The sequence below is a fragment of the Puma concolor genome, chromosome B2, assembly GCF_028749965.1.
Source record: "Puma concolor isolate L17-30 chromosome B2, mPumCon1.1.hap2, whole genome shotgun sequence".
NCBI classification, from domain to species: domain Eukaryota; kingdom Metazoa; phylum Chordata; class Mammalia; order Carnivora; family Felidae; genus Puma; species Puma concolor.
The window spans coordinates 35,278,586-35,304,407 of NC_141671.1; the positions used below are offsets into that span (position 1 = coordinate 35,278,586).

The 25,822-nt window shown below is 46.7% G+C and overlaps 1 protein-coding gene across 2 annotated transcripts; it reads left to right on the forward strand.

Moving 5' to 3' along the window:
* The first annotated feature begins 260 nt into the window (after nucleotides 1-260).
* On the forward strand, nucleotides 261-25,814 carry LHFPL5 (LHFPL tetraspan subfamily member 5). Of its 2 annotated transcripts, XM_086706683.1 has the most exons (5): nucleotides 261-1,325; nucleotides 7,454-8,001; nucleotides 14,518-14,754; nucleotides 20,253-20,281; nucleotides 23,793-25,814. In XM_086706683.1, the coding sequence occupies exons 2-4, from the start codon at nucleotides 7,590-7,592 to the stop codon at nucleotides 20,261-20,263; spliced, it is 660 nt and encodes a 219-aa protein (XP_086562809.1). In that variant the 5' UTR covers nucleotides 261-1,325; nucleotides 7,454-7,589; the 3' UTR covers nucleotides 20,264-20,281; nucleotides 23,793-25,814. The 2 variants fall into 2 exon arrangements, with proteins under 2 accessions (XP_086562809.1, XP_086562808.1); XM_086706682.1 differs by lacking the exon at nucleotides 261-1,325 and having other exon boundaries at nucleotides 7,209-8,001.
* The last annotated feature ends 8 nt before the right edge of the window (nucleotides 25,815-25,822 follow it).

The following is a 25,822-nucleotide window of genomic DNA, read 5'->3' on the forward strand; positions in this document are numbered from 1 at the left end:
GAGGGGGGCTGAAGGCTGGGAAGGGTGCAGCTGCCAGAGTGTGCTCAGGTGTGGGACCAGAGCAACTTTCCCTGGACGACCGCTCACTGCAGCCAAGGGTCCCATCCCAGGAGGTGGAAGACCGCCTCGCTGTGGAGGCCCTGGATCCGGTTCCCCAGAGCACAGCTTGGATCCATATTGACTTGGCTTCCAAACTCGGCCCTCCCTAGCCACGTGACCTTGGACAGGTAATTTAAATCTGTAAGCCATCTGAGCCTGTTTCCTCCAGTACCGAGGAAGATGATGTCACCTTTGTAAGGTCAGGATTAAGACAATGCAGGTGGGAGTGCCTAGCGTCTAGTAGGTGTTCTGCCTTCCTAATACCCCCACCCCTCTGCCTTACGGCCCTAGAGGGTGGAATAGAGGGGAGTAGCTGGAGGAACGAGCTAGAAGACCCTCACAATGGGAGAAACCTGACACAAAAGTATCACTGGTTAAAGAAACACCAGTCTCTCTTATTTTTATGGAACTCAGCGTTTAAAACCACTTTCCCCTATGAGGTCATTCTGGCCCCTCCTTCGCTTCCCACTCCCCTCCCCCCCAGTACCCCTGTGAGCAGAGCCACAGGGAGGGTAATTGCACTTTGCTTTTCACCAGTCAAGGCCAGGAGGCTGGGGAAGGAAGCGGAGGAGCTCTTTCCATCTGTGAACGGAGCTGTGAAAAGTGCATCAGTCCTATCTCCGGCTGGTCACAGCCAACTCCCCAGAGGAGGAAGAATGGAGTTTTTTCCATTACAGATGAAGAGTATAGCAAAGAGAACTTTGGCCAATGTTTCTGCTTCCAAAATATAAGCAAAAATTATATATATATATTTTTTTACCAAATCCCCACAAGGTTTAGCCACCCCTTGCCCAATCTAAAGAGTGTTGTGCATTGCGTTTTTCCCCTTCAAAAAGGAACCCCACATGCAATCACATGGATTAACTTCAGAGGCATAATGTTGAGTGAGGAAAGCCACAGACAGAAAACATACAGACTGCGTGGTTACGTTTACATGCAGTTCAAGAAAAGGCAAAACTAACCTATGGTGATAAAAATCTGCAGGTTTACCCCTGGGTGGGCAAATTGGCTGGGAGGCGGCAAGAGGAAGCCTTCTGGAATGTTGGAATTGTTCTAAATCTGGGTTTGGGGCATTGAGAGAGAGAGAGGGCATGAGTGAAAGAGGGCAGGGAGGGAGAGAGAGGGGGGAGAGAGAGACTCTCTGATGCGGAACTCACGAATGGTGAGATCATGACCCGAGCAGAAGTTGGATGCTGAGCTGACTGAGCCACCCAGGTGCCCCCACAGTATGTACTTTTAAAAAGTTGTGTTTTATTTTTGTTTTTATTTTTGGCCTGGCTTCTTAGCATAACACATTTGGGATTTGTGCACGTTGTGGCTGGTTTCTGTAGTTTGTTTCTACTGTTTCTGCTTCTGTTGTGTGGAATGGAACCACAGTGTGTTTATCTATTCCCGGCTGAAGGACATTTGGGTTATTTCTGAAAAATTTGGGGCAATTATTAATGAAGCTCTTATACAGGAGCACCTGGGTGGCTGGGTCGGTTAAGCATCCGACTTCAGCTCGGGTCATGAGTTCGAGCCCCGCGTCAGGCTCTGTGCTGACAGTTCAGAGCCTGGAGCCTGCTTCGGATTCTGTGTTTCCCTCTCTCTCTGCCCCTCCCCCACTCATGTACTGTCTCTCTCTGTCTCTCAAAAAAAAAATAAACGTTAAAAAATGTTTTAAAAAGCTTTTATACATATTCGTGTACAGGTTTTTGTATGTGTGCAAGTTTTCATTTCTCTGGGACAAATAATCAGGAGTGAGATGGCTGAGTCTTGTGTCAAATGTTTGTTTTGATTTCTAAAAGATGTTGGACTGTTTTCCAAAAGGGCTGAACTAATGTGCATTCCCACCAGCAATGTATAAACGTTCCAAATGCTTTCTACATCCTCATCAGGGCTCGGCACTGCTGGTTTTTCAGGTTTTTTTTTCTCTTTCTTTCTTTCTGTTTTTTGTTGTTTGTTTCTTTGTTTTTGGTTTTTAATTTAGCCTTTCTATTAGATGTAAGAGCAGTATGTCATTTGCGTTTCCCTACCGACTGATGACGTTGAGCATTTTTTCATGTGTTCAATTGCCATCCATATATCTTCTTTGATCAAGTGTTCGTATCTTTTGCCAACCAATCTTTAATGGTTTTTTGTTTTTCTTATTACTGAGTTTTGAGAGTTATCAGTGTCCTACAGGGGCTTGAAGTCTGTTGATATTATTGGGAGCCAGTAATGACTGGCTGGGTCCACCTTAGTGGGAAATCCATTCAGTCTCCGTCTGTCCCACCATGGACCCCTTGCTATGAGTCTCTGAGCCAGTGCAGGGTAGGAGCGGGTGGGGAAGGAGGCTGGCTAGCATTTACAGGAGTGGGGTGTCCTGTCCAGCTGATGTTAAAAGCCTCTGCAGTAGCAAACCCTTGGAGAACATTCTTACAGGACTCAAATACTCTCTGGTTTTTGTCCCTATTTTGAGGATTCCATGAACCCTACCCCTTTCCTGAAACCCTTAACCCTCCAACCTTACTCTGTTGGAGACGATGACCATCTGGCTTGTACGTTAGCTGCTGCCCACAGACTGATGTACCTCTCAGACTGTCTCTCCTTACAGGAGAGGTGGTATACTTTTTGAGGCAGCCATAACAAATTACCACCCACTTGGCAGATTGAAACAACAGAAATTGGTTCCCCTACAATTCTGAAGGCCAAAAGTCGAAATCAAGGTATCAGCAGGGCTGTGCTTTCTACAGAGGCTTTAGGGGAGAATCGGTTCCATGCCTCTTCTTGCTTCTGGTGGTTACCAGCTTCCTTGGCTGAAACCCCATCATTCTAGTCTCGACCTCCATGGTTATGTCACCTTTTCCTTTTTGTCTGGATTCTCCTCTGTGTGTCTTAGAAGGATACTTGTCATTGGATTTAGGACCCGCCTAGATAATCTGGCAGGATCTTCTTATCTCAAATCTTTAATTATAGCTGCAAGGAACCTTCTTCTCAATAAAGTAATTTTTACAGGTTCTGGGCATTAGGATGTGGATCTTTTGGGGGTAGATAATTACAGCACTAGAAGTTCTACCTTCTGGGGAGATTTCCTTTCCTCACTGTCCCCAGGGCTGTCCTGAGTGGGGTTGTCATGCCACAGTAGTCCACTCCCACCTGGCCAGCACCCCATCAGAGCTCTCTCTGGAGCAGGCGGAGGGTGGGGCTTCCACAGTGAGGGAAGAGGCCCGACTGTGCCCCTGGCCTCATACAGCAGAGTTTCACCCTCACATAGGAAGGAGGTCAGGGTGCCGGCCAGCCCAAACCAAAACAATGTGACAAGTGTCCACTAGAGACGGACATTTGTCTGCCTGCATCTTTTGAGTGGCTGGTAGTGACTCATTTCTACAGCTCCCCTGGGGACATAGTGCACTTTTTGATTTATTATTCAGAGAGGAAGAGAGAATGCCGCCGGCTTTCACGTAGCTCTTCCTGGTACATTTGTCTTTAGCTCAAGGGTCAGGGAGCCAAGGTGAGGATTTGACCTGTTCCTGAGGTGATCTGGCGTAACCATTTAGAACATAGGATGGATTTCAGGCCTTGCAGTTCTGTACTCTCACAGCCCCTGAATCTTATCTTAATGGCCCTATGCCTTATAGCAATAGGTCTCAACAAATTCTCAGAGCCATAGCACATAAAGGTCTTGACTTAGGTTTTTTAAATGTTTATTTATTTATTTTGAGAGAGAGCGTGCTCGTGCCTGAGTGGGGGAGGAGCAGAGAGAGACAGGGAGAGAGAGAATCCCAAGCAGGCTCTGCATTGTCAGTATAGAGCTGGACTAGGGGTTTGATCTCATGAACCATAAGATCATGACCTGAACTTAAATCAAGAGTTGGATGCTTAACTGACTGAGCCACCCAGGTGCCCCTTAACTTTAAAAAATTTTTTTAATGTTTTTATTTATTTTTGAGATAGAGAGAGACAGAGCATGAGCAGGGGAGGGGCAGAGAGAGAGGGGGACACAGAATCGGAAGCAGGCTCCAGGCTCCGAGCTGTCAGCACAGAGCCCGACACGGGGCTCGAACTCACGGACCGCGAGATCGTGACCTGAGCTGAAGTCCGACGCTCAACCGACTGAGCCACCCAAGTGCCCCTTATTTTATTTTATTTTTTTAAAGATTGTATTTTTAAGTAATCTCTACATCCAACATGGGACTTTAACTCACAACCCTGAGACCAAAAGTCTTATGTTCCAGTCAGGTACCCCTCATTTTATTTATTGAGTCAATAATCTAGATATTTGAGCTTGTCTTGCTTGATATTATTCAGTGCCCCCCACTGAATTTCCTAATTTCTTCATTCTCCTTATTTTATTTATTTATTTTTAGTAGGTGCTATGCCCCAACATAGGACTTGAACTCACAACCCCTCAACCAAGCGTCACATTCTCTACTGACTGAGCCAGCCAGGCACCCTTTCTTCATTCCCTTTAAATCTGTTTTGACCAAAGCCACTTGGCTCCCAGAACTTGTCCCTCAGAGGGCACATGATCTCTGGTGTTCATGGCTGACAATTTTATTAGCTATTTCTCTTCTGTGTACCATGGAGCATAAACAGGAATCTCAGAGAGTTTTGCCCGAAGCCCTCTTTCTGGTGCCAATGTTTGGATCAGTTAGGGCTCTTTGGTGCCCACGGCCAAAGCGTACTCTGGCTAATGAAATGAAAAAAGAAGGAAATAGAAGGATATCGGGTGGGTCACAGAGCTGAAGAAGGAGCAGGGCAACTGTCTAGGCAGAGTGGGAATCAGGGTGTGTCTGAAGTTCCCAGTAGCAGGAACTCATGGATTGTTTCTTAGGGATGTTGCCAAGGCCTGATAAAGCAATAGCTTTTTTTCTCCTTTTGTCAGTCTACTACCAATTCAGATTCTCCAGGGAGAGACTGATGGCCTAGTTTGGGTCACCCACTCATCCTTGTCTCTAGAGTCTGTATGCCCTGTGATTGTCTCACCAGATCCTCAGGAAGCAGGAGAGTCTGTTCTCAGAGGCAGGGGAAGTTGTGCTGGGCAGGCCAAACAGAGGTGGTTCACCAGCCTAGAGCCTTCTCTGAGTGGGAGAAGATACAGTCTGTCTCTAGGGAAACTGCCGGTCTGATGGTGGACACATAGGCTGTGCCCTCAGTGACCTTCCAGTCTGATGGGAAGACTGGTCACAAAACCAAAGAGATTTAAGAGAAAGAGGAAATGTAGGCAGTGACACAAGTATGTTCAAGACAGGGTTTGGGGGGGGGGTGAGGGGAAAGACAGGGTTTTGTTTTTTCTAGTAGTGAAAAACTGGAAACTGCTAAAATACCCTAAAAAGGGGAAATGCTCAAACAATTAAATGATTACATACTCTGAATCAATATACACGCATTAAAATCATGTTTTTGAAAAAAAAATAGTAATATGAGAAAATTAATGGTGTAATGCTATGTGAAAAAAACTGGATACTAAATTGTCCAATTGTATAAAGCAGTATATGCAGGAGGGAAATATATCAAAATGTTAACAGAGGTAATAATAATGATAAACCTTTTGAGTACTTTTATATGTGAGGCCCTGTGCCAAACAGTTTACCTGTGTTATTTTACCTAACCCTTAGGTGATAGGAACTATTCTCCCCATATTTTTTGAAAGTAGGCTCTACGCCCAGTGTGGGGCTTGAACCCGTGACCCTGAGATCAAGACCTGAGCTGAGATCAAGCGTCTGACTCTTAACCAACTGAGCCACTCAGGCTCCCTCTCCCCATTTTATAGATGAAGAAACTGAGGCTTGGGGAGGTTAAATCCACAGATAGTCATATAGCTAGTAAGTGGCTAACTCAATCCAGATGTGTCTAAAGCCAAAGTCCATGTGTTTTTTTAAAAAATGTTTATTTATTTTGAGAAAGAGAGAGGGAGGGAAGGAGCATGAACAAGGGAGGGGCAGAGAGAGAGGGAGAGACAGAATCCCAAGCAGGTTCCACACTCAGCATGAAGACAAGCTCATGAATGGTGAGATCATGACCTGAGCTGAAATCAAGCGACAGACATTTACCTGACTGAGCCACCCAGGCAACCCCAAAGTCCATGTTTTTAAGATAATCTTGACTCCCCTTAGCTTCCAATGTTGGGGGTATGAGTGATTTATATCCTTTTATGTAGCTTTCCTGAATTTGCTAGATCCCTACACCAAACATGTATTTACCTATACAGTCATGAGAAATACATATTTTGAAAAAGAAGGGGGAAAAAGAAATATGCAACAAAAACATATAAACAGGAGAAAGATATTGTATTGAACAAAACCATTTGTTAATGGATACCTGGGTGGCTCAGTCAGTTAAGCGTGGAACTTCAGCTCAAGTCATGATCTTGTGGTCTGTGAGTTCCAGCCCCAGATCGGGCTTTGTGCTGACAGCTCAGAGCCCGGAGCCTGCTTGGGATTCTGTGTCTTTCTCTCTGCTTCTCCCCCGCTCACGCTCTCTTTCTTTCTCTCTCAAAAATAAATAAACATTAAAAAAAAAACAAAACCATATGTTAAAGTCTGGGAGGCCTCACAAGTATTGTCCTTTGCTATGCTTTGTAGTTCTTTAATGTAGCACTATCAGTCTGCATTGCAAATATATCTACGGATATACATATATGTAAATGCCTCACTGTCTTTGAGGGCAGGGACCCTCTTTTATCTCTGTGGTTTTGCCTAGGGAAGATATCCTCCAACATGGGGCTTAGCACATAGTAGGTTCTTAGAAATTGTTGATTGAAGAGAAACCATATGGACTAGAAACCAGTGACCGGAAGACACAATCAGAAGAGGTTTTGCTGGACTCCCCTGTATTGGGATTTCTGAGAGGGCGACTAGGGAGACAGGGCGGGGTTGGATGGGATGGGGGAACAGTGTTCAAGAAGAGGTTTTGGTTCTGCGGCAGGAGTTGAGCGGGAGGAATGTGACAGCTGCAGCCCCACCCTCTCAATTTTTGTCACCCCCCCCCACCCCCCCAACTCAGGAGGGTGAAGAGGGGTCTCAGTTCCCTGAGAAACTGAGCGGTGGGCGGGCCAGGAGCTCCCCACGCCTCCCCGGGCCGTCATCTGTTTCCCACCCTCCTCCGACCGGAGTCCCGAGGCGCTGGCCGCGGTGCTGAAGCAGCGCTCTCCGAGGAGGGAGGAAGGAGGGGCCGGGCCGCGGCGAAGAGGCGGAGCTCTATGAAGCTCTGAGCTGGAAAGGGGGGAGGGGCAGGGCGGCGCCAGCAGGCCCGAGACCCTGGCAGGCTTGAGAGGAGGCAGGAGACTGGAGACAGCCTGGCTAGAGTGGACAAAGGCATCTGGACAATCTTCCTCGAAAGAAACCAAGGTTGTCGTCCTTGTCTTATAAATCTTCTCTCTTCTACCTTGGAGGGACCCTCACCTTGTGTCCTGACCTCAGCCTCGTTCCCAAACCCATCAGAGGAGTGACTGACTTCTAGGCTTTTCTGTCTGAGAAGCCACTAGCTTACAGCCCACAAGACCCCAGGTGAGGGCCTACTGCCTCACCATGGTGAAGTTGCTGCCCGCCCAGGAGGCAGCCAAGATCTACCACACCAACTATGTGCGCAACTCGAGGGCTGTGGGTGTGATGTGGGGCACACTCACCATCTGTTTTTCGGTGCTTGTTATGGCCCTCTTTATCCAGCCCTATTGGATTGGTGACAGCGTTAACACACCCCAGGCAGGCTACTTTGGCCTTTTCTCCTACTGTGTGGGCAACGTGCTGTCCTCTGAGCTCATCTGCAAGGGTGGCCCGCTGGACTTCTCCTCCATTCCCTCTAGAGCTTTCAAGACTGCCATGTTTTTTGTGGCCTTGGCCATGTTCCTCATCATTGGCTCCATCATCTGCTTTAGCCTCTTCTTCGTCTGCAACACGGCCACTGTCTACAAGATTTGTGCATGGATGCAGCTGGCTGCAGGTGAGCAGGGTTAATGGGAGGGCAGGCGGGGGCCCACCCCCGGCCACAGGGGACGCTGCACCATTCCGCCCTCTGGAGGCTCTTGGTCTCCTTCCCAGCTGTTCCTCTTTATTTTTTTTCTCTCGAAGATTTAATTTTTTAAAACAATCTCTACATGGGGCTTGAACCTACAGCCCCGAGATCAAGAGTCACATGCTCCACCGACCGAGTCCACCAGGCTCCCCTCAGCTGTTCTCCTTTAGCCCAGCCCTACTCAATGCTCTGTAGAAGCTTCTGAGGAGTAGAGAACTTTAGAATGGTTGAGACCAAAAGGATCGTTGAGATCAAATTGTCCAACCCCCTCATCTTACTGATGGGAACTGAGGTCCAGAGAAGGGGAGTGACTTGCCCAGGAGCGCACAGCTAGTTGATAGGAGGTGTCCTGACTCCCAGGCCACCACATCAGAGGTTGTTGTTGCTCTGAGGAGGAAAAAGAAGGAAGCTTCCATTGTCAGCCATGTGGAAATAGGATCCAGCCCAGGGCAAAATGTCAAGCACATCCTAGATGTCTCCATCTCCCACTTCTGGGGGTTTGTTCTTTCTCTTTGTGGATCCCCAGATCCCTGCCCTCACTCTTCCCCTCCCACCCAAAATTGCTCTCAGGGAGATTCTAAAGTCAGTTGTTTATTTGGAGTGTTATGCTGTGACCTTTCCCATAGAAACTTGCATTGAAGTTCTCTCATGGTGGAGTGAAAGTCTTTGCTCCCTAGTTATAGGTTTCTGTACTTGAGGCAGCAAACGGGAGTGATATTTTGTCATGGGGGGAGTGGTGGTGGTGGCTAGGGTCTTTTATTATTATTTTTAATGTTTATTTATTTTTGAGAGAGAGCATGAGCAGGGGAAGAGTCAGGAAGGGGGGGAACAGAGGCTCCAAAGTGGGCTCTGTGCTGACAGCAGACAGCCCTATTCAGGGCCTGAACCCATGAACTACAAGATCATGACCTGAGCTGAAGTTTGAGGCTTAACTGACTGAGCCACCCAGGCATCCCAGATGGCTAGGGTCTTTTAAAACTATGGAGGGGTGGGGCACCTGGGTGGCTCAGTCGGTTAAACCTTCGACTCTTGGTTTCCACTCATGATCTCACGGTTTGTGGGTTCACATCCCACACACTGGGCTCTGCACTGACAGTGCGGAGCCTGCTTGGGATTCTCTCTCTTCCTCTTTCTCTGTCCCTCCCCTGCTGTCTCTGTCTCTCTCAACATAAATAAATAAACTAAAAAAAATTTAAACAAACAAAAAACTATGTGGGGTAGGTGGCTACTTATGGTGCCCCAAAGCAGGCCTTTCCTGCCCTTTTTCCTGCTCCTGGCCCAGGCAGGCTTCTCGGTCCCTGGGCCAGCTGCTCCTGTTTTCCTCTAAAGCTCAGAAAGACATGGCCTAAGGCCTTGTCCTTCAGCCCTTGGTCCCCTCCCATCCCAAGGACCATGCACAGACTGCCCATTCTAGGGGAATGTCCAGGGGCAGTGTGGGGACTTCAGACTAGAGAGCAAACCATCTTGATATCGTTGGTTAGAATGAGAAGTAGTATTATCCATAACAGGGGGAATGGAGTGGGGATCAGAATCCCAGACAACGAAACACATAGATTTAAGACTCTGTCAGAGTTGGAGGGGACCTCAGAGAGCTATAGGTACCCTTCGCCCCCCCCCCCCCCCAAAGATGAGGAATCTGGGAAAAAACTTGGCCAAACCTGTAACAGATCAACTGGCAACTAAGGACCAAGGAGAATTAAGGCAGCAGGTTCCAAGAAACAAGATGTATTCCAAACTCACTTTTATTGAGCCACACATTTACATAAGTATAATGACTTACAAAGCACTTTCACATCTACCCTCTGGAGGAGCCCATCCCTACCTAGTGAGGTGGGCATTCCTCTTATTGATAAGAGGAATAAGAGCCTTATAGATAAGGCTCCTAACGGGTAACTTGACTTTTAGCACAGGTAGTGGTGGACAGAACCTTTGATTCCAAATCTTGTACTCAGGCTACTCACCTGGCTCCAGAGCTGCGTCTGCAATCCACCCACCATCTCCCTCTCTGGTCTCTCTGTATCATGAGCGAGAGGTTGGGACAGGGCTGAGGTAAATCTTGGTGGGCGGTGGGGAGAAGGAGGAGAAATGCAGATGTGGCAGTTCTGGGACAAAGAGGAGTAGAATGGACCCTGGCATGCTTACCAGCTGGTCCTCCATATCAGAGCTATGGGATGCTGGAAACACAACCATTCCTCTCATTCTCCACACTGCCCCCTCCCACAACCTCCTGCAGCAGGTGCCATGTGCTGAACAGGCAGTGCTTGGGAGGGACTACATGGGGGAGGCGTCACCAGGCTATTTGAGTTAGACCCTGCCGGGTCATGGAGCTGGAGACATTGATAGCAGAGGTGGCCAGATGCCATCCCATGAAACATTTACATTGGGAAGAGCAAAAGTGGTGTCATGTTCCATTCTTTGGTGCAGGGGAATGGAAGATGAGCCAAAGGGAGGGATTAAGAGGGGGTCTGCTTTGCAGTCAGCAGCTGGGAGACAGGTCCATTTGAAGATGCCTAAACCAATTAGTTTAACCTTGCCAGGAAGCCTGAGGCCAGGGAAGGGAGCAGGAGAAAGGAAAGAGGATTGGTGCCTGGGCCAGTGGGGGGCTGTAGTTTAACAATGTTAATTGAGCTTCTGGATCCCAGGTATAAGTTGTGTGTGGTTCCAGCTCCTAGAAACACAGGTAGAGCAAGTTGCTTGTCTCTCTGAGTCTTGATAACCTCATCCGTAGGGTGTAGCAACAGCGCCTCCCATCACAAGGTTCTTGTGAGGATGGGATGTATACTGCATGTAAAACACCTTGTACGGTTCTTGACACATAGGAGGTGCTCGGCAAATATGAAAAACACAAAAACAGTCAGGATGGGGGGGTGACAAAAAAACTCCCAAATCTTAGTGGCTTAAAACAAAGGTTTATTCTTTGCTGGTGGCACAAGCTTACTGAAGATCAGTTGGGGGCTCTGCTTTCACCGTTCTCTTCTGGAACCCGGACTGATGGAGCACTGGCTGTCATCTGGCTGTCATCACTGCAGAGGGAAAGGGAGCTCTGGAAGGCGTCTCCCCAGAAGTTACATGCTGTGGCCCGGAACCCCACACATTTCCGCTCCCATTTTGTTGTCTAAGGGAAGTCTTATGGCCTTGCCCAACTTGAAAAGAGGGGAGCAAGGAAATCTAACACCGCTATGTACCTGAAATGTTTGTGAACAGCTCCAATGACATTCACATCCCCTGAGGTTGCTTCCATCTGACTTCAATGCCAATAAGAATAGCAACAACTGACTTTAATTGGCTGGTTACCATGTACACACTGCAGTAAGCATTTTCTTTCTTTCTTTCTTTCTTTCTTTCTTTCTTTCTTTCTTTCTTTCTGGTTTAAATGTTTATTTACTTATTTTTGAGGGAGAGAGAGAGAGAGAGCAAGCAGAGGAGGGGCAGAGAGAGAGGGAGACAGAGAATCCCACGCAGGCTCCACACTGTCAGCACAGAGCCTGACTCGGGGCTCGAACTCACGAACCATGAGATCATGACCTGAGCTGAAATCAAGAGTCGGATGCTTCACCAGCTGAGCCACCCAGGTGTCCCTACAGTGAGCGTTTTCTATACATGATCACACTTCATCTTCATAACTCCGCTATGAGTCAGGTAGTATTATCCTGATTTTACAGATGACAGAATGGAAGTCAGAAAGGGTAAGTAAACTTGCCTGAGGATACCATGCTGGCCTCTGCTTAGAGTCCTGAGACATTACAAATGGAGTTGCCCCCCACTGTGCCCAGGTGGATGGGTCAGGTGCTCACAGAGGGTCATGGCACCCATTGTAACAACCTGTTTCCAGGTTGGAGGCCCTGGGCTATTTTCCAGAGATGCTACGGAAGGAGAGGGGGACCAAGGGGAGGAGATGGGGAGAATGGAAAGTCCAGAAGGGCAGCTCCTTTCCACATTGACCCATTCCACTCCTCCGCCCGGGGTTAAGGTGGGGGCCACGGTTGGCACCAAAACTCTGGTCTTACACCAACTGGGGAAGGCCATAGGTTTTACCGAAGAGCTCTGGGAAGGTCCCCCCTCCCCTACGCTAAGTATCTTCCTGAAACACTTCTCATTTTGTCACGAAGTCTGAAATGTCAGCACGAAATACATTCAGCTCTTTGGAGTGATGTCAGTCTGAGAGTTTAGGGAATTAACTTCGAGGAAAAAAAAAAAAAGCCAGGAGCATGTGTTCAGGTCTTGACTCTGCCCTGGGCAACTCACTTGGTTTCTCTGAGACCTCAGTTTTCTAATCTGTAAAATGGGATATTAATACATGGCCTACTTCACAGAACTGTTGTCAGGATCAAGAGGAAAAGGGTACACGAAGTATTTTGGACCTAAAAAGACCTATACGCTTATATGAATTAGCTTGTCCCATGTAAAATCAAAGGCGAGTTGATACATTTAGGCGGGGAGGGGGGATCCTGATCTTTATAATTTACTGTGCGTTTGATCTGTTGACTTTCCTTGCAAGCACAAACGGAGCCCAAGGTAGGTAACTGGGTCCTGTGAGGTGTTGCCCCGAGGTGCTCCTGGGTAGGGCACAGCCTCGGAACTGAAGAGCCTCTGGGCCTGTGGAAGGAGGGTGAGGGCTCAGAAGGCAGCACAGAGAATGGAAGGAACCCCCTGCCTACATGGCGGTTGTGCTTGGGGTTGGCCTTGGTCGTATCCCAGGATCATGTCACATATCTGTGCAGCTAAGGTGGGGTGGTCCTTGGTGGGAGGGCAGGGAGGTGAGGAGAAGGTAGGGAAAATGAAATTTTTGCCTGTAAATACTGTCAGTGAAAGCACAGGATGGGATAATTGTAGCTAACACTCGTGAAGCACTAAGTATGTGCTAGGCACTTTTCCAATACTAACTCATTTGCACCTCACTGCAATCCAAACAGATAGGGCCTACTCATATTCCCACTGTATAGACGAGAAAACTGAGGCCAAAAAAAAAAAAGCCTAAGTAGCTTGCTCTGAGTCACACAGCTAGTTAGGAAAGAGCTGGGCTTGAAATCCAGGCAGCCCGTTCTAGTGTTTCCCGCTTTTCCTAGCGAGAGAATTACCTGAAAGAATGATTTTCTTTTTTTTATTTTTATTTTTTAATTTTTTTTTAACGTTTATTTATTTTTGGGACAGAGAGAGACAGAGCATGAACGGGGGAGGGGCAGAGAGAGAGGGAGACACAGAATCGGAAACAGGCTCCAGGCTCCGAGCCATCAGCCCAGAGCTTGACGCGGGGCTCGAACCCACAGACCGCGAGATCGTGACCTGGCTGAAGTCGGACGCTTAACCGACTGTGCCACCCAGGTGCCCCTGAAAGAATGATTTTCAAAACAGGGATTCCCAGGGCACCTGGGTGGCTCAGTCAGTCGGGCAGCCGACTTCGGCTCAGGTCATGATCTCACAGCTTGTGAGTTCGAGCCCCATGTCGGGCTCTGGGCTGACAGCTTGGAGCCTGGAGCCTGCTTTGGATTCTGTGTCTCCCTCTCTGCCCCTCCCCCACTCACACTGTCTCTCTGTCTCTCAAAAGTAAACATTAAAAAAAATTTTAACCCCCCCCCCAGGGATTCCTGAGCCCACCCCTGGCCTGGGAATCAGCATTTTAAACAGATATTCCAGGGGATTCTCAAATTTAAGGAAGTATGGACAACTGCAGTGTTATGCACTGAGTTAGGAGGGAGAGACCTATTTGCTTGAATGAAAGGTTCAGGAGGGAAGCAGCCAGAGATGGGGCTGGAAAACTTTGTGTTTTCAGTAAATCTAAGATTCCCAAGTTGTGGGACATACCATTATTCTATGTGTGTAAAAAGGAAAAATACTCCTTTTTTTTTTAAAGTTTATTTATTTATTTTGAAAGAGAGGGAGAGCGAGTGGGGGAGGGACAGAGAGAGAGGGAGACAGAATTCTAAGCAGGCTCTGCCCTGTCAGCACAGAGCCTGGTGCAGGGCTCGAACTCACTAACCAGGAGATCATGGCCTGAGCGGAAGTCAGACACTTAACTGAGCCACCCAGGTGTCTCCAAAAGAAAAAAAATACTTGTAATCAAACCACGGCCTGAAGCTTTCTTATTATTTCAGAGATATCGGAGCATGAACAAATATACGTCTTAGGAGTGACGAGTTCTCTGGGTCGGGACCAGATTTTGGAGGGGTTTGAAGCCAGAGTAGCCAGTGCCTCGTCAAGTCCAAAGTGAGGGGTACGGCTGAGGGCCTGGTAGGATCACCTGGTGCCATGGCAGAACCTTCCCCGGGTGGAGGAGCTCCACTTTCTGCCTCTATCCCCACCAAGGGCAAGTCACTTTAACTCTTGGATCCTCCATTTTCTCCCCTGTGCTCTACAAGAACGATGGTAGGAGCTGCCCGCCCTCTCAAGGAGGAGGGAAGAGCACAGCCAGCCTGACACCATCTTCACCCCCTCCCGCCCCCTCAGCCACAGGCCTCATGATCGGCTGCCTGGTCTACCCGGATGGCTGGGACTCAAGTGAGGTGCGACGCATGTGTGGGGAGCAGACGGGCAAGTACACGCTGGGTCAGTGCACCATCCGCTGGGCCTTCATGCTGGCCATCCTCAGCATCGGAGACGCCCTCATCCTCTCCTTTCTGGCCTTTGTGCTGGGCTACCGGCAGGACAAGCTCCTCCCCGATGACTACAAGGCCGATGGAAAAGGTAACCTGCCCTCCCCCAGGGAGGTGGGGCTTCCTCTCAGCCGGTTACCGGAGGACTGGTCCCTGGCCCGGGGTTGGGGACGGACACCAAGACCAATTGGACACAGGCCTTGTTCCAGAGGCCAAAAGCCAGTGGGGGGTTGTAAGCTGGCGGCTGATGAGGCAATTAGAGCAGAGGCTGTCTGTGATAGAAGGGTGTCCTCATGCCTCCCCCGCCCCTGACTTCTGTCAGGGTCTCCAGGGGAGAGAACCCTGATCCAGCCTGGGGGGGCGAGGTACGGCTTCCTAGAGAAGGCGGTGCTGGGGCTGGGTCCCCAAGTTCACCGGGAGTCTGCTTGGTGGAGAGAGGAGCGGCCGGTCAGGAGAGGGGCTGCGTTGTTGGGGCAGTAGGAGAAAGGTAGGTGAGGGGACAGATGTGACAGCTCCTGGAATGCATACGGTGGGCGGTCCCTTGAGTTAGAATAGCCTTGGGGTTCTCTGTATGCCATCCTGTTTCAATTTCCTTCTGCCCAAATCCTACCCCTGAGTCACGAGTCAGTTGTAGGAGACCCGAAGCCCGGCGGATGCTTTAGCCTTTTCTGACTCCTTCCCAACTGACCTTTCTTCCTCTTACGGTACTTTCTGCTCCTGTTTCTCTTTAGGCTCTTCCCCTGTCTCGAGGGGCTTTTTCAGGGCATAAATTTTATCTTGTAGTCATAGGGCAAGGCCTGTCTCACATGCTTGTGAATCCAAAATTGCCCACTTTCCCCACAGTCTTCGCCCCATTGACCTGAACTAGAAGGGGGAGGCAAACTCCTTTGCCCCCCCCCCCCCCCACCCCGGGGACCAAGGACGCTTCCCAGATGAGGAACTTGAAGCCCGGAAGGGAGACCACCCCCCCGCCCCCGCCCCAGGGCTACACAGAAAGGTGGGGGCAAAAATGACCGGACTCTGGCTCAGCCCAGGGCCCACTGCTCCATAAGGAAGTCATTAGACATCTCATCCTCCTCTGGCAGTGGAAGACTCGCACGCCTAAGTTATAGGATGAAAGCTGAAAACCAAATTGCTAGAATGAGCTGGACCAAGGAGGAGAGGAGAGAGAGGTGTCTTTCTGTTGAAGGAGGGGGCCGATAGTTCCTAGGTTCCGGGAACACTTAAGGTCTGGGTGCCTTGAAAACCCCGTGAGGGGAAGGGAAATGGGACTAGTATGTACTGAGGCTTTGCCATGTGCAGGAGTGATGTAAGGTTTGTTCCCGGGGGCCATCTTTGTTTAATCTGCACAGCAGCCCTGGGGGGACGGGTTGGAGGTGGGGGGTCCAGCAGCATCTATCTGCACAACCAGCACTTTCTCCAGCGATGGAGGTTTTTCCAAGGGAGGCTGCAGCAGGGGCCGCCGCCGGAGGCATTTTGTTCAGCTTTTAGCCCCCAGGCGGGGCCAGCCTTAAATCTGGAAACACTGCAGAGAACATTTTTGTAGTCCTCATTTGCATTCTTTCCTTTTCACAAGGGATTCTTTTAGCTGGAAAGAAATGTTACGCGCGGCGTGGAGTTCCCTTTACAGCGCTTCCTTGTGGAGAGATGGGTTTGTCTCTTTGACCCTTTATTTACTGGTCAAAATGTCAGTTGGCTTTCCTCTCTTTCCTTGTCCCTCTTCTTTCGTGCCCCATGCACCTGTTTCAATCTTTTCAGATTCTTTTCTCTCCATATTTTAGTTCCCTCACTATCATGCAGGATTCAATTTATCCTTCTTGTTTATAACCTGTTAGGAAACACCCACATAACCTTTCTGAACACATCTAACTACTTAGTGAAGTAGCTATCGCTGCTGTCAAAGCACAAAATTGGGTCAGGAAAGCAGAATTTAAAAAAATTTTTTTTTAAATGTTTATTTAGTTTTGAGAGAGACAGAGAGACAGAGCATGAGTGGGGGAGGGGCAGAGAGCGAGAGGGAGACACAGAATCCGAAGCAGGCTCCAGGCTCCGAGCTATCAGCACAGAGCCCGACGCGGGGCTCGAACTCACAAACCGCGAGATCAGGACCAGAGCCGAAGTCAGATACTTAAGTGACTGAGCCACCCAGGTGCCCTGGCAGGCAGAATTTGAGTCCCAGTTCCTCCAAGTCACTTTCCTCAAGGTGCTTTCCACGAAAGAGCAGGACACTAACTCCTGCTCTGCCACCTCTATTATTGTGTGACATGAAGGAAACGATGACAGAAGTGAAGGCTTGCATGAGTACATGGTTGCTGATCCGCTCGTTAAGGGTTAAGGAGGCAGAGGAGAATGAGTGTGGGCTTTGGAGTCAGACCTGGTTTTAAAACTGGGGCTCCGTTGTTAACCAGCTGTGACTGCGGACATTACTCAACTTCGCTAAGCGTTTCCTCATCCGAGCCCCGGTTTTACAGGGTGAGGTGGCAGGTTTCTCCTCGGTTGAAAAAATTACCTACTTCAAAAGATCGTGCTCAGGCACAAGACAAGGATGTCTGCCGTTGGCACTGCAGTTGAAGAGCAGACTGGAGGTTATAGCCAGGGTAGTTAGGCAAGAAAAAGAAGGAAAAGAAATCCAGTTTGGAGAGGACGAAGTACAACGATCTCTACTAGCAGATGACATGATTTTGCATATGTAACGTGCTAAAGAATCCACTAAAAAACCATGAAAGGTAACATGCAACATTAGCGAGGCTGCAGGATATAAACAATATACAAAAATCTATCACATTCGTACACACAGCAGTGAACAATCTGAAAATGACTTGTCAGAAAGCAATGTCACTTATAATAGCATCAAAAAATAAAATATGTAGGGGCGCGCCTGGGTGGCTCAGTCGGTTAAGCGGCCGACTTCGGCTCAGGTCATGATCTCGCGGTCCGTGAGTTCGAGCCCCGCGTCAGGCTCTTTGCTGACAGCTCAGAGCCTGGAGCCTGTTTTGGAATCTGTGTCTCCCTCTCTCTGACCCTCCCCTGTTCATGTTCTGTCTCTCTCTGTCTCAAAAATAAATAAACGTTAAAAAAAATTAAAAAAAATAAATAAAATATGTAGAAAAAAATTTAACAAAAGAAGTGTGAGGTTTGTACATGAAAATTAAAAACCGTTGTTGAAAGAAATTAAAGGCCTAAATCAATGGGAGCATCCACATTCACGGATGAGAACACTTCATATTACAATGGCAATGCTCCCCAAACCGATCTACAGATTCAGTGCAATCCTTATCAAAATCCCAGCTGGCTTTTTGCAAAACTTGGTAAGCTGATCCTCAAATTCGTATGGAAACGAAAGGGACCCAGAAGAGCCAAAACAATCATGAAGGAGAACACAAGTTGGAGGACACACATGCCATGATTTCAAAACTTACTACAAAGCTACAGTAATCAAGATGGTGTGGTCCTGGCATGAGGATAGACATACAGATCAATGGAATAAAATTAAGAGTCCAGAAATGAACCCAAACATAAATGGCAAACTGATTTTCAACAGAGATGCCAAGACCATTCAATGGAGGGAAAGAATAGTCTTTTCAGTAAATGGTGCTAGAACAACCAGACATCTACACGCAAAAGAATGAAGTCGGGGGCATCTTGGGTGGCCCAGTTGGTTAAGTGTCTGGTTTTAGCTCGGGTCATGATCTCACAGTTCATGGGTTCGAGCCCCGGGTTAGGCTCTGTGCTGACAACTTGGAGCCTGGAGCCTGCTTCAAATTCTATGTCTCCCTCTCTTTCTCTGCCCCACCCCTGCTCTCACTCTGTAAACATTAAAAAAAAAAAAAAAAGAATGAAGTTGGACTGCCCACCTCACATGATATATAAAAATCAACTGAAAATGGATCAAAGACCTAAATGTAAGATGTAACATTATAAAACTCTTAGAAGAAAACATAGGTCTAAATCCTTGTGACCTTGGTTTAGGTGGTGGTTTCTTAGACGTGACACCTAATACACAAGCGACCAAAGGAAAAAATACGTATAAATTGGATTTCATAAAAAATGAAAGCTTTGGTGTGTCAAAGGACACCAACAAGAAAGTGAAGAAAAGACAACCCACGGAATGGGAGAATGTATTTGCAAATCATAATTCTAATATCCAGAATATAATAAGGAATCCTACAACTTGACAAATAAAACTACGAAGAACCCCATTTTTAAAGTGGGCAAAGGATTTGAATAGACATTTCTCCGAAGAAGATATCCAGATTGCCAAGACAGTTGACATCACTAGTCATGAGGAAAATGCGAATTAAAACCACAATGAGCTATTACTTCACATCCCACTAGGATGGCTGATAAAAAAGATGAACAGTAACAGGTGTTGGTGAGCACGTGGAGAAAGGAACTCTCATACACCGCTCGTGAAAAGGTAAAATGGCGCTATTGCTATAGAAAACAGGACGGCAGTTCCTCAAATGGTTAAACATAGAGAGAGGCGCTCTGTGACTCACACAGTTATTCCTAGACACGTAGGCAAGAAAACTGCAAACACGTTTGCACAAAAACTTGGATATAAACCTTCATAGCGGCGCGAAAGCCAGGAAGTGGAAACCAACCAAACGTGAGTCAGCTGATGACCTGGATAAATAATATGTGTAAATCTACACAGTGGAATATTATTCAGCTATAAGAAGTACTGATAATTGCTACCAAGTGGATGAACCTTGAAGACGTTGCAAGTGAAAGGAGCCATACACAAAAGACCATGTATTGCATGATCCCACGTATTTATTTATTTTTAAAGTTTATGTTCATTTATTTTTTAAATTTTGTTTATTTTTATTTATTTCCAAAGCTTATTTATTAAAAATAAATTTTTAGAGAGAGGGTGCGCGTGTGAGCACACAAGTGGGGGAGGGGCAGGAGAGAGAGAGAGAGAGAGAGAGAGAGAGAGACTCCCAAGCAGGCTCTGTACTGTCGGCGCAGGGCCTGACGCGGGGCTTGAACTCACGAACTTCGAGATCATGACCTGAGCCGAAGTCGGACGCTTAGCCAATTGAGCCACCCGGGTGCCCTAACAGCGGTGATGGCTGCACAGCCCAGTGATTATCCTGGAACCCACCAATCTGTACGCTTTGAGTTGAGATTTTGTGTTAGTGAATTGTATCTCAAAAAAACCCAAAAGACTGTGTGAAGGATTAGGTAGTGGGTAAATCACTAACAAAGCCTACATGTTATTCGGGCGATTAACAAATGTTAGTTCTCTCCTCGTTCTGTCCTTCCGGTATCTCTACTTCTTACGTAATCACCTGCCCGACCACTAACAGCTCCTGGGCTCCAGGTGCCCACTGACACCCCCAGACACTGGGGGGACAGCGGTGAGGGAAGCGGTCTGATTGGACCTTACCGTCTGATAAGGGACACCACATGCAAAATGCAGTTACAAGCTGGTACACGTTACGAACAATAACGACAACAACAATGCGAGCCTTCTCGAGAGTGAAGAAATCTGATCTGGTTTGGCGAGGGAGTTGTGTGCAGGGAATTATCCTGCAAACGAGGCCCGGGTGTATACACATGACGCTCTCTTTTTCATTGCAGAGGAAGTCTGAAGCAGCTGGCGTGCTGGTGAGTAATCCCACCGTTGGGTGGTCTGCCTGCCTTGGGGAAGGGCTGTGGCCTCCTTGGCCTCCGTTTCCTTACAGACTCATCAGGCGGAATGGCCCGTGGGGCCGGGTGTAGGGGCTGGTTTAGGGCCTGGGGGGAGGAGCAGTGACTCCCGCAGGAGCTAGCTGGCATCTGAAACCCCGTTGTTTTACCTCTTACTTGAGAAGCGGAAAAAGAAGAGGAAGAAATAATGTCGAACAGCCAGGTGGTTTCATAAACTCATCTTTCTGTGGAGCCTGGCAAACAAGAACAGACTGCTTAGAAGTCATTCTCGTAAATAGGGGCCCTTATTTTCAGAAAGACTTTAAGTGATCTGTAAGAAAAATAGAAAACCTAATTAAAAAAAAATAAAAGTCACAGAGAGGAAAACAAATATTCTAGAAAGCTAGGCTAATAGAAATACTACCTTCCTTATGCTTCCTGATAGCCAACACAAAAAGAAAAATATGACTTTAACTGATTTTAACGTCTGGTTGAAAAGGAAGCACAACATATCAATTTCCTTATTGCCTTTCAGGTTTCCAAAATGTAATTTAACAAGAATATTAAGGAACACATTAAAAAAATATAAAAGCCCATCATAGTATCACCTTCCAAATAGCTGCCATTTATTGAGGACCTACAGCAGGCTAGGCCCTTCATGTGGGTAGACGGGGTTATTTCCATTAAAAAGAAACTTTTTTTAACGTTTATTTATTTTTGAGAGACAGAGAGAGACAGAGCATGAGCATGGGAGGGACGGAGAGAGGGGGAGACACAGAATCCGGAGCAGGCTCCAGGCTCTGAGCTGTCAGCACAGAGCCCGATGCAGGGCTCGAACTCAGGGAGTGCAAGATCATGACCTGAGCCAAAGTCGGCTGCTTAACCAACTGAGCCACCCAGGCACCCTGGGGTTATCTCCATTTAAACGATTTTAATTTCTGCAAAGTACCTTCCAGTCCTTGCCCACATAGATATACTTTTTTCAATAATAATAAACATTGCCCCCCCCCCCCCCCCTTATTAGGTGATTCTCAAACTCTAATATGCATACAACCTACCTGGGAATCTTCTTAAAATGGAAATTCTGATTCAGGGGCCATAGACACTGTTCCTAACCTGCTTCACATAATGGCTACACTTTGAATAACAAACTGTTAGAGTGTAAACATTTTCTCATTTTTTTTTCAATGTTCATTATTAAAGTTTTTTAAAGCCACAAACTCCATAGCCCTGGTGTACTCTTTAATGGCTAAACACAACCTTGGTTATTAGCCATTGAGGATTGTTCTCACAGATAAGAACGTGTTGCTTCTGTTGATAAATTCTGGAGTAGAATTTCTGAATCAAAGGTAACCACACCTCTATGTCTTTTCACCCATTTCTCCTATCCCTCCGTATCTATGAGCTTGTCATTGTTTTTAATGTTTATTTATTTATTTTTGAGAGAGAGAGATAGAGAGAATTCCAAGCAGGCTCTGCAGTGTCAGTGCAGAGCCAGAAGTGGGGCTTGACCTCATGAACAGTGAGATCACGACCTGACCCCAAATTAAGAGCTGGATGCTTAACCAGCTGAGGCACCCAGGCACCTGTTTTTCTGTGTTTTACCTTTCAAGATTCCACAGAGATTATATGCAGTAGTTGTCTTTTTCTGACTTCTTTCACTTAGCATAATGCCCTGGAGGTCCATTCATGTTGTCACAAATGGCAAAATTTCATTTTTTTTTTTTTTTGGCTGAATAACATTCCAATATGGATATATAGCACAATTTTTTTTAAGTTAATTATTTCATTTTGAGAGACAGAGACAGCACAAGTCGGGGAGGGGCAGAGAGAGAGAATCCCAAGCAAGCACCGCACATTCAGTGCGGAGCCCAGCACAGGACTGGAACCCACGAAACTGTGAGATCATGACCTGAGCTGAAACCAGGAGTCTGATGATGCTGAACCAACTGAGCCACCCAGGAGCCTCTATAGCACAGTTAAAAAAAAAGTTTTTTTTGATTTTATTTTAGAGAGAGTGAGAGAGCATGCAAGCGAGGGAGAGGGGCAGAGAGAGAGAGAGAGAGAGAGACAGAGACAGAGAGGGAATCTTAAGTAGACTCCACGCTCAGTGTGGAGCCTGATGCGGGGCTCAATCCTATAACCCTGGGATCATGACCTGAGCTGTAGTCAAGAGCTGGGTCCTCAATCGACTGAGTCCCCCAGGCATCCCTCCATAGCACAAGTTTTAAGTGTCCACTGATGGACAGTTAGGCTGTAAATAGCGCTGCCATGAACATGGGAATGCGTACATCTTTTTGAATTAGTATGTTTTTCTTTGGATAAATACCCCCAAATGGAATTGCTGGACCATATGGCAGTTCCATTTCTAATCTTTTGAGGAACCTCCATACTGTTTTTCATAGTGGCTGCACCAACTCAAAATCCCATCAACAGTGCACAAATGTTCTCTTTTCTCCATAACCTTGCCAACACTTTTTTTTTGTCTTTTTGATAGTAGCCTTTCTAAAAGGTGTGAGGTGATATTGTGGTTTTGATTTGCATTTCCCTGAGAGTTAATGATGTTGAGCATCTTTCTATGTGCCTGTTGGCCATCTGTATGTTTTCTTTGGGAAAATGTCTATACAGATCCTTTGCTCATTTTTTATGTATGTATTTATTTATTTATTTATTTATATTTATTCATTTTTTTCTTTGCTCATTTTTAGATTGTTTTCTTGCTATTGATTTATAGGAGTTCTTGATATATTTTGGATACATGATTTGCAAATGTCTCCTGCTGCAGGCTGCTTTTTTATTGGTTGATGGTTTCCTTTGCTGTGCAGAGCTTTTTGTGTAGTCCCACGTGGTTTTTTTTTTTTTTTTCGCTTTTGGTGTTAAATTCAAAAAATCGTTGCCACGATCTATGTCAAGGAGCTTACCGCCAGTGTTTTCTTCTAGCGGCTTTATGGTTTCAGGTCTGATCTTAAAGTCTTTAACCCACTTTGATTTAACTTTTGTGTATGGTGTAAGGTAGTGGGCCAGTTTCCCGGTACCATTTAGTGAAAAGACTGCCCTTTCCCCATTGTATATTCATGACTTGTCATAAATTGGCCACAGCATAGGTTCATTTCTGGGCCGTCTACTCTGTTCCACTGATCTGTGTGTCTGCTTTTATGCCAATACCATACCGTTTTAAGTTTTGTAATATAGGTTGAAATCAGGGAGCCATGATATCATGCTTCTAGCTTTGTTCTTGCCCAAGATTGCTTTTTAAAAATGATACTTTATTTATTTAAGAGACCTGAGTTTTTACTTGATGCACATTGACGATTATTTTATATACTAACGAAATTTGCCTGTCTGGGTAGGGCTGAATCAAAACGTAAGCTTCCGGGGGACATAGGGTGCATACATGGGGAATTTGGTTTTGCTTGGCTTTCTAAAAGTGTCATATTTTATACTCTTGCGATTTTTTTTTTTTTTAATACCACAGGTCATCTATTTCCCTGACAATGGAAAATTAAGGAATCGAATTCTTCAGCGATAAAAACTTGTTCCGTCCACGCTTCCCTGTTCCTGGCCACTATAGGTCTGATACCCTGAAGCCTTTCACTATAGGATTAGAACCTGACACTCTCCTGAGACAAGACCTCCTACCGTATGCAGAACACTTTCAGGAGGAGCAGAACTACAGTGACCCACATTAAAGATATTCAGAGAGACATGGGCGGTACTCTCCTGACAGGGCCCCAGTTCTCATCGTATCCCCTTCATACCGGCAGGCGATCACGTTACTCCCTGGAGGCCTCTCCTCTGGAAAATGAGAGGGCTGAGTCCACGTCTCAGGGCTTCCCAGGTCCGAGTCTTGAGAGCCTGAGGATACATTCGTTTGCAGGCACACCAGACACTGCCACCCAGCTCTCAAAGGGCAGCTGAGGGAGAGGCGGTTGTCATGCCAGATCATTTCAGGTTGGGGCTTAGGGGGTCCTTTGCTTCTCCTTTCTTAACTGTTTTCTTATTGATGATCAGAGGTGGGTAAGGAATGGAGGGGCCACCAGAACCCAAATCTATCAGGAAGCCCTATAAAGACTGGGTGAACATAGGATCTAAAAACTTAGGAGAGTAAACTCCATTACGTTCCCTCATAGTGCCCACTCCGACCCAATCAGGACTGGCCCCCAGCTTAAGAAATTTGTTACTTGTGTCCAAGTAATTTGTTTTAGTAATAGATTACATTTCTTGTAAGAACAAAACCAAACGACTTTGGATTTGGCACTCAATGGTGTATCTTTTGCCAGCCTCCAGAGGGGAGCTTGATTTAGGGAATACCTCCTTGTAGCAAAGATGACAGGTTCTTTAGGCTATTCCCTGCCTGGAGATGGTACCTAGAAACAGGGCTTGCTGATTATCTGCAGTGGATAATCCTGAGAGGTAGGTAGTTTTTCCTGGTCTTGCGCATTTACTTGGTGAAGAGAAAATGTAGCTGCTGGTAGAGGAGGGGAGGTAAACACAGAACGAATCTGTAATGGATCTTGTTACTTGATCAAGGAGCAGTCACTGATACAGTAAAGTTTCTCATTCCTGGGCTGTAAGGGCACTTTTTTTTTTTTTTTTTAAAGTGAACTCTGCCTTCCAACATGGGGTTTGAACTCATGACTTTGGCAAGAGTCCCATGCTCTACCAACTGAGCCAGCCAGGCGCCCCTGTAGGGCATGCTTTTTAACCAATGCCCTGACAACCTACCCAGTCAGTGAGGTTTCTTCTACAGTTCAGATGGATTTGGAATGAGCACCCCAGCATCGTCCTGTTGTTGGTAATGGGAACTATTGGAGTGAGACTTAAGAACAATCATATTCAGAGGTGCCTTAGTGGCTCAGTTGGGTAAGCATCTGACTCTTGCTCTTGGCTCAGGCCTTGATCTCAGGGTTGTGAGTTCAAGTCCCGTGTTGGGTACTACACATGAAGCCTACTTAAAAAAAAAAAAATCCCATTCATATTTTCTTGTGTTGATAAAATTATTTCAGTCAGGCATTTACTTTATGCAAACTTGAACAGAATTTGACAATTTTTGTAGCTTAGTGCCTTTTCTACTTTACATCCATTTATTTCTCATAATTTTACTTTTCATATGAAAAGAAGCATTTCTAAGTCTACCTTCTCAAAATTTCTCACTACAATGGCAACCATGGTGGTCCACAGAAGCTTCTGGGGAACTTAAGGAGCATCTGCCAATAGCCCGCACCTTGCTCTTGCCAGGAACAGCACGTTTCACGAAAGCAGGAGTCGGTTTACTAATGACCAGTCCTGGGGAAGGATCTGCAAATCTGTTTAGGAGTCAGCCAGCATTTCACCTTTTGCTTGATCTTCAAAGAAACTCAGAATTCAACCTCTCCAATCACAGTTATGATTTTGGTTGAAAGCTAGTAACTGCTTATCAGCTCAAGTGGCTTTACCTTAAACTCCTAAGGGCACCTTGAATCTCATCTTTGAAAGTACATAGAAAATCAATAAAATCAGCACCTGTCTAACCAAGTTGCCTT